Source organism: Marmota marmota, unplaced genomic scaffold (assembly GCF_001458135.2).
Source record: "Marmota marmota marmota unplaced genomic scaffold, marMar, whole genome shotgun sequence".
Taxonomy (NCBI): Eukaryota; Metazoa; Chordata; class Mammalia; order Rodentia; family Sciuridae; genus Marmota; species Marmota marmota.
In genome coordinates this window covers 12,463,532-12,480,868 of record NW_026000153.1, presented here as the reverse complement: position 1 = coordinate 12,480,868, position 17,337 = coordinate 12,463,532, and the positions used below count along the sequence as shown (strand labels likewise).

General features: G+C 38.0%; 1 protein-coding gene across 2 annotated transcripts in view; it reads left to right on the top strand.

Moving 5' to 3' along the window:
- Aoah (acyloxyacyl hydrolase) overlaps positions 1-17,337 on the top strand; it is a 213,642-nt gene that overhangs the window by 58,734 nt on the left and 137,571 nt on the right. For both annotated transcript variants that reach the window (XM_015490228.2, XM_048786464.1), the window contains exon 4: positions 7,035-7,134. In XM_015490228.2, the coding sequence (XP_015345714.1) occupies positions 7,035-7,134 (100 nt within the window). The remainder of the gene's footprint in view (positions 1-7,034; positions 7,135-17,337) is intronic.

Genomic DNA, 17,337 nt, shown 5'->3' with positions numbered 1-17,337 from the left:
AGTAGAGGATAGGAAAGGCAGCAGAACACAACAGACACTAGTATGGCAATATGTAAATCAATGGATGTGTAACTGATGTGATTCTGCAAACTGTATTTGGGGTAAAAATGGGAGCTCATAACCCACTTGAATCAAAGTGTGAAATATGATATATCAAGAATTATGTAATGTTTTGAACAGCCAACAATAAAAAAAAATAAATAAATAAAAAATAAAAAGGTAAAAAAAAAAATTCAAGCAAGTGAGGAATATAAATTTAAAAATTAGAGCCTAAAATTAAAATTAAGAAATTAATATAAAAAAATCCATAAAACCAAAATCTAGCTCTTTAACAAGATCAATAAAACTTATAAACCTCTAACCATGCCAAGTAAGAAAAAACAAGAAAGGACACAAATTATCGATATGAGAAATGAAAGAGAGAACATCATTATAAACCTCATGATGTTAAAAGGATAAATAAGAAACACTATGAAAAACATTATGCCTCTAAATTTGATAACCTAGATGAAAAAGGCCAATTCCTTGAAAACCCCAAGCCACCAAAACTTACACAAGAAGAAACAGAAAATACGAATAGGTATTTCTATTTCTACATCTATCAAAGAAATAGAATCAGTATTTAACCTTTGAAATAAAAAGCACCAGGCCCAGATAGACTAACTTGTGAATTCTATCAAACATTCAAGAAACAAATCATAACAATTCTGTATAATCTATTCAGAAGAGAAAAACTAAGGGAATACTTCCTAACTCATACTATGAAATCAGCATCACACTAAAACCAAAACCAGACTGAGACATTATAAGATAACTACAGAATAATATTTTCTATTCTCAAGAACATAGAGAAAAAAACTTCATGAAACATTAGCAAATCAAATCTAATAATGGGAAGAAATTACATACCACAACAAAGTAGAACTTATCACAGGTATGCAAAGCTGGTTCACATACATCAATTAATGTAATCCATCACATCAACAGGCTCAAAAAGAAAACTTGAATGATCATATCAACAGATGCAGAAAAATCATTTGAAAAAAATCCAACCTCCATTCAATATAAAACTCTCAGTAAACTGGAAATTAAAAGGAAAATTCTTCAACTTGATAAATACTACAATAAACCTAAAACTAAAACTATACCATTTTTACTGGTACATTATAGTTATAAATAATGATGGGATTTGTTCTATAGTCACAAATGCATAAATATAACAACATAATTTGGCCAATATCACTTCATCCTAACATTGTACTTAATGCTGAGAACTAGGATCTTTCCTACTAATATCAGGTACAAGGCAAGGATGCCTCTCTCACTAATACTTTTCAATAGCATAATAGATGTCTTAGCCAATGCAATAAGACAATAAATGGAAATAAAATGCAAACCGATTGGGAAGGAAGAAATAAAATCATTTTTTGTTTGCAGATGATATGATTTTCTATGTAGACAATCCAAAAGAATAAACAACAAGTCCAGGAACTAATAAGCAATTATATCAAGGTTGCAGAATAAAAGGCTAATATACAAAAGTGAATACTTTCTTATGTACTAGGATTGAACAAGTAGACACAGACTTCACAAAAAAGGAGCTCAAATGGAGCTCAAATGGGCTTAAATGTAATAACTAACTCCATAAAACTCCCAGAAGACGATGTAGAAGAAAATCTAGATGACCTTGGGTTTGATGATAAATTTTTAGGATCTAAAATGTTATGAGCCATGAATAAGGAACTGATAAACTAGGTATCATGAAAATTAAAATTTTTACTCTACAAATAGACAATGCCAAGGAAATGAAAATGTCAGTCACATAAATGAAGAAACTATGTGCAAAATAAAAACATCTGATAAAAACTATTATTCAAAATGCACAAAGATTTCTTGCTGTGGTTTAGATCTTGAGTGTTTCCCAAAGGTGAAATCCACAGCTTAGTCCCCAGCTGTGGCACTATTTGAAGGTGGTGGAACCTTCAGAATGTGGAGCCTAGTGAAAGGAAGGTAATTGGGGGCATGTCCTTGAAGGGGCTATTGGGAACCCAACTCCTTCCTGTCTCTCTCTCTCTTGTTTTCTGGCAGCCATGAGGTGAACAGGCCCACTCTGTCACATACTCCCATCATGATGGTCCTGTGCCAGAGCATCAGGGTCAAATGACCATGGACTGAAAGCTCTGAAACCATGAGCCAAAATAATCCTTTCCTCCTTTTGAATTAGTTATCTTGAGCATTTTCTTATGAGTGACAAAAAGATAAGTAACACAATTCTCAAAACTCAATAATAAAAAAATCCTATTTTAAATATGATACAAAGAACTTAACAGATATTTCATCAAAGAAGATATACTGATAGCAGATAAATACATGTAAAGATGCTAAACATCATATGCTCTTAAGGGATTGTGAATTAAATGAACAAGGAGATACCATAACTCACCATTAGAATGACCAAATATCAAAACAACCGAAACAGCGAGTTTCTTTAAAAACTGTCTATAGCCTTTCCGTGCAATACAGCAATTATACTCTTTTTTCTTCTCTTTTCTTTTTTTTATTTGCTCATTTTAGATATACATGACATTAGAGTATATTTTTGACATATTATACATTCAAAGAGTATAACTTATTCTAATTAGGATCCCATTCTTGTAATTGTACATGATGTGGAATTTTACTGGTGGTGTATTCATATATGAACATAGGAAAGTTATGTCCTATTCATTCTACTGTCTTTCCTATTCCTATGCCCCTCCCTTCCTATACCCCCTTATACTCTTGAATATTTATCTAACTGAACTGAAAACTATGTCCATGCAAATAGCTACACATGAATGTTTATAGTACCATTATTCATAATCATCAAAACCTAGAAGCAAACATAATGTCCAGTAGGATTTTTTTAAGCCTGTGGTACAAGCATGCAATGAAATATTTATTATTCATCAATAAAAGGAAATGAACTATCAAGACATGAAAACACAAGGAGGAAATTCAAATGCATATTACTGAAAAAAAGAAGGCAAAATGAAAAGGGTTTATACCTTTTCCAACTTTATGACATTCCAAATATATGACATTCTGGAAAAGACCAATCTATGGAAACAGCAAAAATTTAGTGAACACCAGAAGTTAGGATTGAAGGAGCGATAAATAGGCATGGCACAAAGGACTTTTGGGACAGTGAAAATACTCTGTATGATGCTTCTTACATGGTGACTACATGTCATTACACATTTGTCCAAATCCTAAGAATGTACAACACTAAAAGTGAACCACAGTGTAAACTATGGACTTTAGATAATAGTGATGACATCTAAATGTCATTGTAGCTTAGGAATTTTAGCAAATGCACTGGTAGGGGATGTTGATATTGAGGCAGCTATGAATGTGTGAAAGCAGGGGTTTGGAGGGAAATCTCTAGATGTTTCTTTCAAATTTTCTGGGAGCCAAAAAAAAAGTTTAAAAAAATGCAACCATTTTTGTCTCACTTGCTACTCTGGGGAAAAAAGAAAATAGTGTTAGGTGAAAATGGTTCTCATGAGTTTGGGTATTTCCTAAAGATATCATATATCATGTCTAGTCTACGCCTTCTGTCCCAAGATTAGTTAAGAGGGAATGTGCTACCTTGTTACTTCTCATGCATCTTGCATATTTTAATGATATTAAATTTGTGTGGATTTATGGGGCTCAGTATGTTATCTTTTTGTCAAGAGGAGTACTTCTCACTTTAAGTCTTTGGTGATAAAGTCCTACCTTAAAGGATCTTCGAGGATCCTTGCCCAGTTCCCCTCTCCTATTCCCCAGATCAGAGAGGGCTAGCCTCACTCTTTGACTGAGTGGTCTCCATGTCCATTCCCACATTCAAGTTCATGCACTTGAAATTCTGCTCTCTTGCAGGATAAAGGAGAACAGATCTTGGACGCGGTATGATGAGTTGGCTCTGGTGGTCCAGAATTGCCACAGATGGGATATTGGCCTTTGGTTTAAAACAAAGATTAAGCAGAGCCCCATCTATCACTCTCCTGAGTCCACTAAATACCAGACCCCTATAAAGACAGCAGTCATCAGTTAAACAAATGAACCATTAAGTTGAGAACAGATGTGTGAAAACAGCCACCCTCTCCTGATTTACTGACCCTCAGTAGACATTAGTTTGGCAATTGACTTTATCTGTAACAAACAGCTTGGCCTGCTGCTTAGAAGACTTGGTTTCCTTTGACACTTTGAGTTACATCCCACACACATATACCTCCCATGAAGGGACTCTGGGGCTAAGCAGGTGACTTTCATGATGAACTATGATGAACTGTTTTTCCATCTTAGCTCTTACTTGCACAAGGTTGATAAGCCATCATGTCAACCATGTTGTCAGTCTCATTGGGCTGGAATGAAATTTGGAGGCTTGTGGTCACAACCCATCTTCGTGTAGTGGTAGATTTATTTTAAGGTGGACCTGTTTCTCTGATAGGCTTTGATAAGACACGGTTTTGTTAATACAACAGGCAACTCTGTCTACAGGAGGATGCATGGTATAAATAAATCCTCAAGGTCCCCTCCAGCATTTGAAGGGGTGGTAGTTCAAAGATAAAATTATTAGAGATTTTAAAATTATCATGATGTTCAGCAACCATTAAAAGTGCTGCTCCCTCATTAAGTGAAAACCAGAATGTTTTGTTTGCTTTTCATTTTTGCTTTACCTTTTTAAATCTCAATTTTTATTCTGCACGTCCAGGTTTAAAATTCCTTTTGATGGGTGGACAACCCAGGTCTGTGAAATGAGCATCAGGGAAATAAACAGAGATGGGCATGGAGTGGGGAGCAGATTCAATACTTATATTTGGGCCCTGGCCAAGTGTTCCAGTGCTAACCATCAGTTCTCAAGGGTTGGACCACATATGACTATAACTGCCTGCAGTTGCAAGAAACAGAAACAACTTGACCTTGAGGTGTTTATTATTATTATTATTATTATTATTATTATTATTATTATTATTATTATTTGAACTTTGTAGTTACACATAGTGGTTGGGTTCATCCTGACAAACTCATATGTGGGTGAAATTTGATTTCAATACTTGGTCCCTCTTTTCCCTCCCTCTTTCCTTCTCCTCCTCCCTCCCTCCCCTATTTTCTTTCCTCTGCTCTCTACTAGACTTCCTTTTGCTCATCTATTTATTTGTATTTGATTGGTTCTTTGACCTGGGTTTTGAAGAAGGAAGAGGAAGAAGAAGAGGAGGGTCAGGGAGAGGAAAAGAAAGGTGGCAGTAATAGTAATAGACATGGAGGTCCTCACTGTAACGGTTTGATAGGGAGAGAAGTAAGGAACCTAGAGTGCACATATCATGGAACTCATGGGCAGGGACATATCTAGGTATCTAAAGGAGACTGAATCTGAAACCAAAGGAACCCTGGTGTGCTATCCCTGGGCTTCCTCATTCCTTCTGTATTCTGCCCCAGAACCCCTTCCTGCAGACTTGTTTTCCAGAGACTCAGTCCACATGCTGGGAGATGACTATATTACAGTCCCAGTTGACTACAGCTCCTTTTAATTTGAGGATAGTCTGGACCAAAGTCAACTTTTTTAACAATTCTAGTTTTTCCTAAGAGAGCATCTGATTGATTCTGCTTGGAACAGTTGTCTGATGAAGTTCAATCAATTGGCCAGGAATTATAGGATACAGAGTTCCCCTTTATCCTGTTTCAGTGACCTGCACTCAACTGCCATCCAAAAATATTAACTAGAAAATTCTAGAAATAATTTATAAGTTTTAAATAACTCTTATTATGAAATATTATTAGAACTGTTCTATTTTATTTGTCATTATTGTTGTTAATCTCTTTCTGTGTCTAACTTATAAATTCAACTGTATGGTAGTTAAGAATGTATAGGCAAAAGTATGATATATACAGTGTTTGGTATAAACCTGTTACCTCTGCTGCATCAGGTATCCACCAAACGTTTCAGAATATATCCCCCAAAGATAAGGGGGACTAATACATCAAAATGGTTACCAGAAGCCCACCCCTATAGCTGAAGGGGAAAGTCAAGTGGCCTGGAAGAAACTCCATAAAGTGTTTTCTAGAACCCATCACTGTCCACATAATACAAAGATTTATCTCTGGGTATTACCAACCAAAGTTGTTGGATTTGTTTGTTTTTCCTGCTTTGGTTTGGTTTGAATCAATAATATCATTGAAATTTTTACTAAAAATCCATAGTTTTTCCTTCATTCAAAGCAGCACATCATACACTTTTTTTTTCTTTTTTTCTTTTTTCTTTTTTGGTAAGCAGTTTGGGGAGTGCCAAAGAGAAAATGGATATGGAAGGTTTATCTAGATGTACACCAAAGAGCTCTATCTTTACACCATCCCAGGGAAAGAAATAATTCTATATTATATTTTCTTTACTTAAAGGAAAAAAGATGGTTTGAATTATACCTAAGACAATCATTTTAGAGGCTGAGACTGGAGGATCATGTGAGTTCAAAGCCAGCCTCAGCAACAGTGAGGCACTAAGCAACTCAGTGAGACCCTGTCTCTAAATAAAATACAAAATAGCGCTTGGGATGTGACTCAGTGGTTGAGTGCCCCTGAGTTCAATCCCTGGTACCAAAAAGAAAAAGAAAATAATTTTAGGTGCTGAAGAGTGTATCATAATTTTTTTTTTTGCTTTAACCTGCAAACTTCAAAATATTCTTCCCTCAAATTACACCCAGGACCTTTCTAATTGTATTTGTGGTTTCATCTAAACAGAACCTCAAAGCTCATGAGAAAGGCTGACTCAGCTGAGGGCTGTGTGTGCCCTTTCTGCCCCCAAGACCTTATTCTAGATGGAGCAGAGAGCAATGGCCAGAAATCCTTATGATCCAGAAGCTACCCACATGGGGCTCTCGAAGGCCAGGCTGCCCCAAGTAGTTGGTATTAGAATCCCTTCTGGAGACTCACCTTTCTCTGAAATAGCTTCGGTTTTCTAGTCTTTCCTTCCTGAGAGACGTTAATAGCCTTTGTTTTGCCCCATTTCCCTCTAGGCTTGAGGCAGGTATGAATGCTGATGTGGTGTGTCACACTCTGGAATTTTGTAAGCAGAACACTGGCCAACCGCTGTGCCACCTCTACCTGCTTCCCAGGGTAAGTGGGCTCCACCCTGAATGTTGTCTACAGTGACATTAAAGCCCTTTGAAAATGTCATCAAGGATGCTCAACTTCACTTACTCTGAGGTTTGGGGACAAGAAAGTCAAGATGACATTTTCAATTACTCCATGTGAAATAATATTCACTAGTTTCAACCTAGACCCCTCCTCTCAGGCTACAAAGAATGTCTTTGCTATCTAGCTATTGTGGACAGTAATATAGAGCTGGACTGGCAGCAGGCAGGAGAGTTAATCAACCAAGGAAAACAAGTTTAAATCCACTTCTCTACCACTTAAAAACCAAGCAAGTCACTCTTAAAGAGTGACCAGCTCATCCCAGGTTGCCCAGGACTTTCCTAGGATCAGCAATGAAAGTCCCACATCCTGGGAAAACCTACACAGTTGGTCACCCTAGTCAGAGCTTTGTTGTCCTTACTCATAAAATGTGTAAAAGAAAATACCTCCCTCCTAGATTTATCATGGAAAGTAAGTGAGCTAGAACATAAAATGCTTAGCACACTGCCTACTATATAAAAAGGTTTTAATAAAAATGATAGCTAATGGGATTATTATAAATATCATTATTATTCAGAGACAGCTGTTCAGAACACCCTGCGTGCATTATATCATTTCGAGCAACTTTTAATTGGATTGCAGTCAAAGACAAGGCTGTAAATGTTGACACAATTCCCTCCCCACACTCCAGATGAAAGTATAATATGAAATCCTATTAGACCTCACAATATGATTTTCACAAACTTCCTATAAGAAAAATTTCTTGATTTCTTTTCCCAGCATCGTGATTCCTCTGTTTCTATTTCATTATAAATTTTTTATTCACATTGAAATTAGAAGTCAATTCTAATTCTTTGCAGCTTAACCAGTGCACATGATTTTGCTGACTGACAGCATTAAATATCATAAGCCTATCTCCCTGAGCAAGAAGAAAGGATTCAAATGCCTGGAGTACGTGTGTATTTCATGCTTCATCCATTATTGACTACCAATTAAATTTCCCCTAATTCCACCTGAGAAGCTGTGGACTCTACTAGTTTCTAACAGAGTTAGTTAATTTTAAATTTTTATTTATTTTTTATTTTTTACAAGGTGGCCTTTTTAGTTTTTTTTTTATTCTAACCCATTATATATGACAGCAGGATGCATTTCAATTCATATTACACATATAGTGCACAATTTTTATGTCTCTAGTTGTACACAAAGTAGAGCCATACCATTTGTGTTTTCATACATGTACTTAGAGTAATGATGTTCATCTCATTTCACCGTCTTTCCTACCCCCACGCCTCCTCCCTTTCCCTCCCTCCCCTTTGCCCTATCTAATTTCCTCCCATGTTCCCCAGCCATCCCAATTATGCATCAGCATCCACATATCAGAGAAAACATTCAGCATTTGGTGTTTTTTTTTGTGCTTGGCTTACCTCACTTAGAATAATATTCTCCAACTTCATTCATTTGCCTGCAAATGTCATGATTTTATTCTTTTAATCCCAAGTCATATTCCATTGTGTATATATACTACAGTTTCTTTATCCATTCATCTACTGAAGGGCATCTAGGTCGGTTCCACAATTTTGCTATTGTGAATTGTGCTGCTATAAAATTGATGTAGCTGCATCCTTGTAGTATGCTGCTTTTAAGTCTTTAATTTAAAAAAAACATATTATGTGTTCAATGGCATGCGAGTATTGTATTCTAATAATCACCATTTAATATCACAAGGAGGAAGTGTTTCCTGGTGTAGGAAGGTCAGTGATCTGGGCTTCTGTGATTTTCATAAATAATGCCATATTATATGCACATTATATCCCAGCCCCATACATACAAAATGCTCAGCTTTAAAACTCTCACAGTTAAAATAGCATTCTTTACTTTTATTTTCTCTGGAGTTTATATCCCACATTTCATTTCCTGGACTTCTCAGTACAATCCCCAACTCAGGAACATCTCAACCATCCTCTTTGGGAGGGAGCTGAAGGATTTCACCTAGAAACACTCATTTTCTGCCCCAGCTGGGTGCCAGTGCTGCTGGTGGACCTTCGCCTACCTCCTCGGCAACTTCCCTTACTTCCTCTGAGGATTGCTCTGGACTTTCCTCCTCTTCTTAAATCCCCCTGAGCAGCCCCATTTCTACAGATGATCCAGAAAAGAGGAACAGTCAGAGTGAACTTGAACAGCTTCACTCTCTTCTGCCTCTGTGTTTCCTTCAATAGCAATAACTGGCATGTCCTGAGCACTCTGGGCACCAGATGCTGGGCAGAGGTTCATGCTTCATCTTGTTTAGTCCCCCATTCAACCCTAGGGTATTCAAATAAGTGTAACTCCGTTTGCAGCTGAGAAAATTGAGAGTTGAGGAGTTTATGCAACTTGATGAAAGTTACTCCCCTGGGAAAGAACAGAATTGGCATCCTGTCACTCTGCTCAGAGAGTTTGGCTGGGGTCTTATCACTGAGTCAGTGTTTTGGAAACTCCTTTGGGCATTCCTTCAAGACAGTCAACTGAAATCCCCCTATCAGAAATGACCAATGTTAAAATGTTCATTATCCTCCTTTTAATTTTTAAATACATTACATTGCATTCAAGGTTGTTTTGAGCATATATAGTTTTGTACCCTGCTTTTCCTTCTTAACGTTACATTTTGAACACATATTTTTAAATGGTACATAGTAAACCTTTTTTTTCCATAGATCACTTCTACAAAACACATATGAATTACCTACCCACTAAAAGCAGGTAAACATACAGGTACAGATATAAATCATCTCTAGCCCACCACAAGGCTTCCCAGTCAATGCCCCAAAGTGGCTACTCTTCTGAAATCTCTCCATAGATTAGCTCATTGATATAAAATTCTATTCTCAAACTTCATGTAAATAGAATTACACAGTATAAATGGTTCCCAACTTAAGGTGGTTTGACTTAGGATTTTTCAACTTTACAATGGTGCAAAATCTATACACATTCAGCAGAAGTCACATTTTCAATTTTCCCTAACTCTTGGTAAGAGGTTTGCAACCTTCTCTGAGATGCTGAGTGGCAACAGGGAGCCATAGTTCCCAGAGGAGACATACTACAGGAATTTCCTCTGTAATAGGCTGCATTGCCAGTGTTTGGGGATATTGTGTTTTCGCATCCCATCATGTCTACAAACATCCATCTGTGTGTACATGAGATGCTCAACACTTCATAATAAAGTAGGCTTTGTGTTCGATGATTTTTGCCCAGCTGTATGCTAATGTAAATGTTCTGAGCCTGTCCAGGTAGGCTGGGCTAAGCTATGATGTTTGATAGGTTAGGTGCAGTAAATGCATTTATAAGCTCATCTCAACTGTCACCTTCTCCATAAAATAATTCTTAACTCTCCCAACAAAATGTTAAATCTCCTGTCAACTATTTTCATAAAATGACTTTTTCAGTATTTAAAGTATGTAAATACTCTTCTAAATGCTTTCTATCTATTAATCCATTTAATCTCATGAGGTAGATATTGTCCATATTTTATAGATGAGGAAAATGAGGTACAGAAATGCAAAGGTCTAGAATTACGTAGATTTCCTTATTGGGATGTAAGCATTGGGAAGAGAGAGAGGGAGATGAAGGGTGGGAAGAGGGGGGAAAATCAGCAGGCCAGCATTACAAAGTCCACTGAGATGGTTTTGTGTTACCCACCTGGGAGGAATTATTTTTACCAGTCTTTCCCTCGTTTGCACACAGAACATTGACTGATGCTGGCATGTGCACCTGCATGTGTACATGTTTGTACCAAAGCACGATTCTCACAACACAGTTCACAAACTGAAACTGAATGCAGCTTCTTCATGTGTACCCTGTGACTCCTTAAGCCTGTCGTCTTGGGATCCTAGTGTCACGAGGTAAAAGCCCAAGTTGGTTCAGGAGCCTCCTGTAGTCTTCTGGGCTCTATTCAGGAATCTCCTAGGTCTCCTAACCCTGAGATCCCCAGGCAGACCTTGAAACTGTGAATACATTCCCTTCCTAACTATGGATGTGCTGGAGAGAATGCTGTGTTTATGAGCATCTCACAGGCACCCTCAAGACTGACTTCACACCCCTCTGATCCACATTAAAGGAGAATCATGTTTAGAATGTATGCTCTGCATGGAGATAGATTCTTCTCATTTCTCCAGGGCCTCCAACCCACTTAAACTTCTGGGAGGGAGAACAGCTGTCTTTGGAAAGCCACCAGACCATAAAGCAGCTTTTCCCACAGTGAATCCAGTTTCTGTAGAACCCCACTCTCTGGTGCTGAGTGTGTGGGAGCGTATGTATACATAGGGACTTTGTATTTCCCTGGAATCCAAACTCCCTAGAAGCTGACATAAATGAGCTTGGGAATGAGTGAGTTTTTACCCTTATTATAAGAAAGTGACATGTGACAAATTCTTTTTCAACTGGGAAATAAACAAGCTGACCTCAGGAATTTACTTTTATTTTTTTAAACATCAGGCGTCAAAGCATCTCTTTTAATATAAATAAGGTCTCAGGTAGCAAAGCTTAAGGGGGAAAAAAATCACAGAGGACAGGAAATTGAACATTTCTAAGATTCATTAATCACTAAATTTCATTGAGTTTGAGGGACCATTCCTTTGTGTTCATAACTGTGTGCCTAGTAGCCCTGTGAGCTCATAATGTGTTTTCAGATATTATCATCGAGTCTTCCCCAAACACTGGTTTTCTTAATAACTTTTTTAAAAGTTTGCAGTAATTTTGCATTTACATAAAAGTCACAAGGATACAGCAGAGAACACCCTTCACATAAGTTCAGTTTTGCTCATGTTACCATCTTCGCATTGCCTATTAAAAACCAACAATACTATTTTGTATCTATTACTAGCAACTAAACTCCAGACTTGATTAAGATGTCACCAGTTTTTCCACCAATGTCCTCTTGCTGCTCCAGGATCTACACACAGCATTTAGTTGTCTTGTCTCCATAGTGGTCTCTGGTTCTCCATCTTTCCTTATTTTTCATGACTTTGACAGTTTTGAGGAATACTGAATTAAGTACATTTGTGAATTTTTTCTCAAGTTGGGACTTGTTTGATGTTTGTATCTTGATTAGATAATGGATTTTCGGGAAGAACACCCCAGATAGGCAGTGTCCTTCTCATCACCGCCTATTAGGGGTACACAATGCCACATGACATCACTGGTGAGATCAAACTTCATCCCTTGGTTAAGGTGCTGCTTGCCGGGTTCCCCACCGTAAAGTTACTATTTTCCTCATTTCCTGTATTCTGCTTCCTGGAAGTGAGTCTCTAAATCCAGCCCACGCCTAGGGAGGCCAGGGAGGACCATGCCACCAGCTCTTGGATATTATTTGGAATTCTATAAAGAAGTCTCTTCGCCCCCTTTAGTTATTTAGTGAATCATTCATTTATGTTAGTATGGGCTCAGGCATATGTATTTTATGCTTTGAGTTATCATCTAAATCTATGTTATTTACTTTGTTGCTCAAATTTTTCCAGTTTTTCCTCCATTGGGAATTTTTCAGGTAGATTCTTGTGTCTCTCTGATGTGCCTGCATCTTTTTTTAAGGACTTCCTTCCTTTCTGGTATGAGCAGATGATCCAAGCTCACTTTGTTGTGTCATATATTTTGTTCCCCCAACTCTAGCATAAACCAATTCTCCAAAGAACTTGGTTCCTTTCAAGGTTCCTTTCATGGAGAATGGTTTTTAGAAACCAAGATGTAGGCTGGAGTGCTCATTGCTGCTGGGGTGTCATTGCTTCTGGTCCTTCTTAGTGGACAGCTAAATAAAGTATGTATGTACACAACTCACATGTACACATGTATCTGTAGTTGTCTCTGTGTCTATTCATCTCATTGTGTGTGTGTGTGTGTGTGTGTACATGAGTTCATACTGATGTCTCCAATTTCAATCCAGTCCCACAGGGTCAAACCCTGTTTTATAGGTATTCATCATCAAACATAGTTTACAGTTGAAGATTAGGGTCCTGATACAAACCTTGTAACTGGTGAGTAGAAACAGAACTCAACCCTAGGCCTTGAGCTCCAGATCTCTTCACGTCAGCACCACCTGTGCTTAGCATAGTTTATAGAGCACATTTGGAATAGCCACTTCTCAGAGCCAGTGGGAAGTAAAGATCGCTTCGGTTTTAGAGATTTGATGAAACAGCTTGAAAAGCTTAATTTCCAACAATCTTGCACAAGTGTTCCAACTTTCTCAGTACCAATTAAACCAGGTATTCTTTCATTCACTTAGTTATGCCTCAAGGAACTTTTTTTTTTTCCTTTGAGTGTCTACCAAGTGCCAACCCACAGCCAGGTTGTCCACATAAATTATCCCATTACAGGTCTGCAGAACAGATATGACAGCCTTGTTGTATAAACAGGCCTACTAATAAATACCTAGAGAATGGAAAGGCTCCCCTTGAGTCCCATAGTTTCTACAAAAATAATTATTTTCCTTTTTCCAGCCAGCAAATATTTATGTAGAATGAATTATGTAGAACAGTATTCTAACAACGGTGGTGAGCAAAATCAATGCAAGTAGTGATTCTACTGGAAAGGCAGGCTTAGAAACAAAGAATGACAAAGAAACAAGTTTGCTAAAGGAGGCTCCAGGAGAAACAGGAACCCCAGCAGAAGAAGGCTGAGCTCTCTCAGGGAGAACAGGAGTGGAAGTGATTAAGCCTTCAAGAGAGAATAAGAGCTGGCCCAGCACATTCGTCCCGCCTCCTCAGCTCTGTGCCTGGGCCCTTTGCCTAGAACCCCTCTGGCTGTTGGTTGGGCCAACACCTTCCCCTCCTCCAGGTCTCTGCTGAAGTGGGTCCATTTTGCCCAGGCCTTCTCTGACTGACTTGTCTGAAGAAGGCCTCCTTCCCATCTCCTCACAGCTCTTTGTTTCTTTCATAACCTTTGAGCCCAGAGACCTCATCTTTCTTACTCTGTCATTTCCTGGGGCTGGTACATAGTAGGTGCCTCGTAGGATTTGTTGACTGAGAGATCCAATGTGAAGGGCACTGCTGAACATGTTTGCTTCAACTCTTCCCTTGAGAGATGGATGTTTAGCTTATTTTATAGTGTGAAGCCGTTTTCAGCCTAAGTCTAAAAGCTATTGTCAACAAGCTTACAAGTATTGTCCCTTCTCCTGTGACTGGCCTTCTCTTTGTCATCTGGTAACCTCCCAGACACCCCAAAAATCATCTCTCTACTTACTCCCTTGTGTCATTCTTTTCTCCAACCATTCCTTGATTTCTACACATTTCCTGGTGGATTCATGAACTTGAATTCTTTTACTAGGTTTCTAGTCTCTCCTTTAAGGATATTAGTGACCCCCTAAATGTCAAATGCTGGTCTGTGAGATTGTAAGGCTGGGATTATACCTTCCCAGCTGTCTGTTCCCACTACTTGGTCTAGGGGATGCCACTCTAAAGATGCCCTATAAGTGTGTATTTAATAAATGTGCTTACATTGGAACCCAGTGTTACCCATAAAATAAGGACAGTAACGTCTTCATAATACTCCTTATCTTTTCATTTTTTTCCCAAAACTTGTTTGTGTCTTGTGATGGCGTGAATATGTGCTGTTCCCCCCTAAAAGCTCATGTGTGAGCAATGCACAAATGTTCAAAGGTGAAATGATTAGATTATGAGAGCTGTCAATCATCAGTAGATTAATTCATCTGATGGGCTATGGGTGGTAACTGTAGGAAAGCAGGGCATGATGTGAAGAAGTAGGTCACTGGGGGTATAGGGAATTAGATCTTGTCCCTGGCTCTGTGCTACCACGCATTCTCTCTCTCTCTCTCTCTCTCTCTCTCTCTCTTCACTTCTTCCTAAATGCCACTGAACAGTCTTCCTCCACAGTGCCCTTCTGCCATGATGTTCTGCATCACTCAGGCCCAGAACAAAGGGGTCAGCTGACCAAGGACTGAACCTCTGAAACTCTAAAGCCCAAAACCGACCTTTCCTCCTCTAAGTGGTTCTTGTCAAGTATTCTGTTCACAGCAGTGAAAAGCTGCATGACACCTGTCTATACTCCTAGCACATCCTCTTCTTCATCTTTTTCACAGACTCAAACTGGGCCTGAAAATGTTTTGGTCTATCTATCTAGACTTAGACCTTCGCTGCTTATCTTTCCGAAAAAATCATCTCATCATCAGCATCCATTCTGTCCTTTTCAATCCTCCTTTCTGACCAAGGACATAGCCATTCCCCAGAAATATATCTGCTAGTTACGTCCCCTGTTGAAACAGCTCATGGTGCAGTAGGAGCCCTGCACTTGAATGAGAACTTTCTGCAGGCATATTCTCAGAATCCCCCTAGTTCTTGGGATCCAGTAGGTATTCAATAAATGATAATTAAAGAAATGAATCAATGAATGAAAAGTAATATGGAATTGGCAAGAGGATTGGGGTTTAGGATTGAAGTCTAATAGGCTTTTCTATTTTAAACCAATCTTCTCTAGTAACCAGCTATTGTTCTTCTTAATAAAAATATTCTCAATAAATAAATATTCTTAATAAAAATATTCTCAGGTCCCAGGTTTCATCGCGCCCCACCCCACCCCACATCTCTCTCTCTCTCTCTCTGTGTGTGTGTGTGGGGGGGGGGTGTAGCAGGGTATGAGTGCTGGAATAAATTTCTTTAACCCATATCTTTTTTCTAGGATTCAAATCTCTGAAATCTGCTTTTGTCCTCTCAGCCCTGTAATTATGACTTGCCTTTGTTGTGACAGGCTCACAAAAAAAATCAAAATGAATAAGTGCCCTCCGTTTAGCAGAATGTCTACGTCAAAGAAAGGAAATTACTTCCTCTGTCATCATCATCTATTACTTTGGAGCCTCCATGATTTCTGTTATGCACAATTTTAGCAAAATAGTAGCTCAGAACCCAAATTAGACAGAAAAATTAAGCTTTTCTGCCCCTATCTGATTGTCTGGTCAACCTCCCCAGCTTGTGTGTGCCCCACCCCTGTTGTCCACCTTAACTAGGGTGAGTGTGTGAGTAATGTTTCCTCAGACCTCTAGGCTTTGAAGAATACAAATTATTAAATAAGAAAGAAGCCATTTGTGTGGTCACCAGAGCTTTGAGCTAAGAAAATTTCCTTCTTGAATGATGGCTGATTTCAAGTACGATTTTATAAGCCATTGGAAAATCAAATGTTGTTTCCAAAGAGACCATATATCTGAGAAAGAATAACCTACAGCCTTGGAACATTATTTGAAACATTAATATTCTAGAAGAGTTAATAAAGTTTTCCAAATTGCCCCAGTTAATTAAACCCATGGCTGTGCCCGAAAGATGACCAGAAATGGTACTAATCAAAAGGGTCTTGAGTGAAACTGACAGGCATTTTAGACAAAAGCAGTCTTTCTTTTATTCTTGTAATGTACATTTACTAAGCTGTTATGGTATGATAGAGACACATTAGGGTCTGGAAAGTAAAAGGCAGTGACAACCATCATGAAATGGAACTAAGTACTTGGCGTACATATATCATCTAAAATCCTCCCCCGCAATTGTAAAGTTATTCCATTATCCTAATTTTACAGATGAGAAAAAAAAAATTCAAGCAAATTGTTGGTTGTGGAGCTGTTTAATTGACAATGTTTTTGTTAAAGTTCCTCTTTAAGCATCTGAGGAAATCATGAACAATTAAACAAATGACAGAGGAATGTAGCCATTTAGATATAGAAAATCAGCTTAAAATGAGACAGAATATGGTGTCAAGAAATAAATCCTAATGTGTTTGAGATTATTGTTTTGTATTAAAATAGCATTTCCAATCAGTGATTAAACACTGGATTATTCAAATACATAGGACTAAAGGCTAAACATTTGGGGGGAATTTCTAAGCTAGATGTTTATTCTTTATGTCAAAATTAGTTAAAGATTAAATCAGAAAGAACACAATCATAGACAAAGAAAAACCTGAGCAATTTTATAATTTGTAATCCAAATATCACAAAGGTAAATATTAATACATCTGACTGGTAAAAACCTGCTCTGCCTGCAAAGCCAAAAGTCAAATGACAAACTAGGAAAATGTTCTTGTAAGATGCCACGTGAAGAATTATTTTCATTATGATTTAAAGAGCTCCTTTGTTGAAAATAGGAAAAAATGAGCAAAGACCACAAACCCAATTGGTTTATAATAAAAGAAGATTAAAGGACCAAAAATTTAGGGGTAAATGCT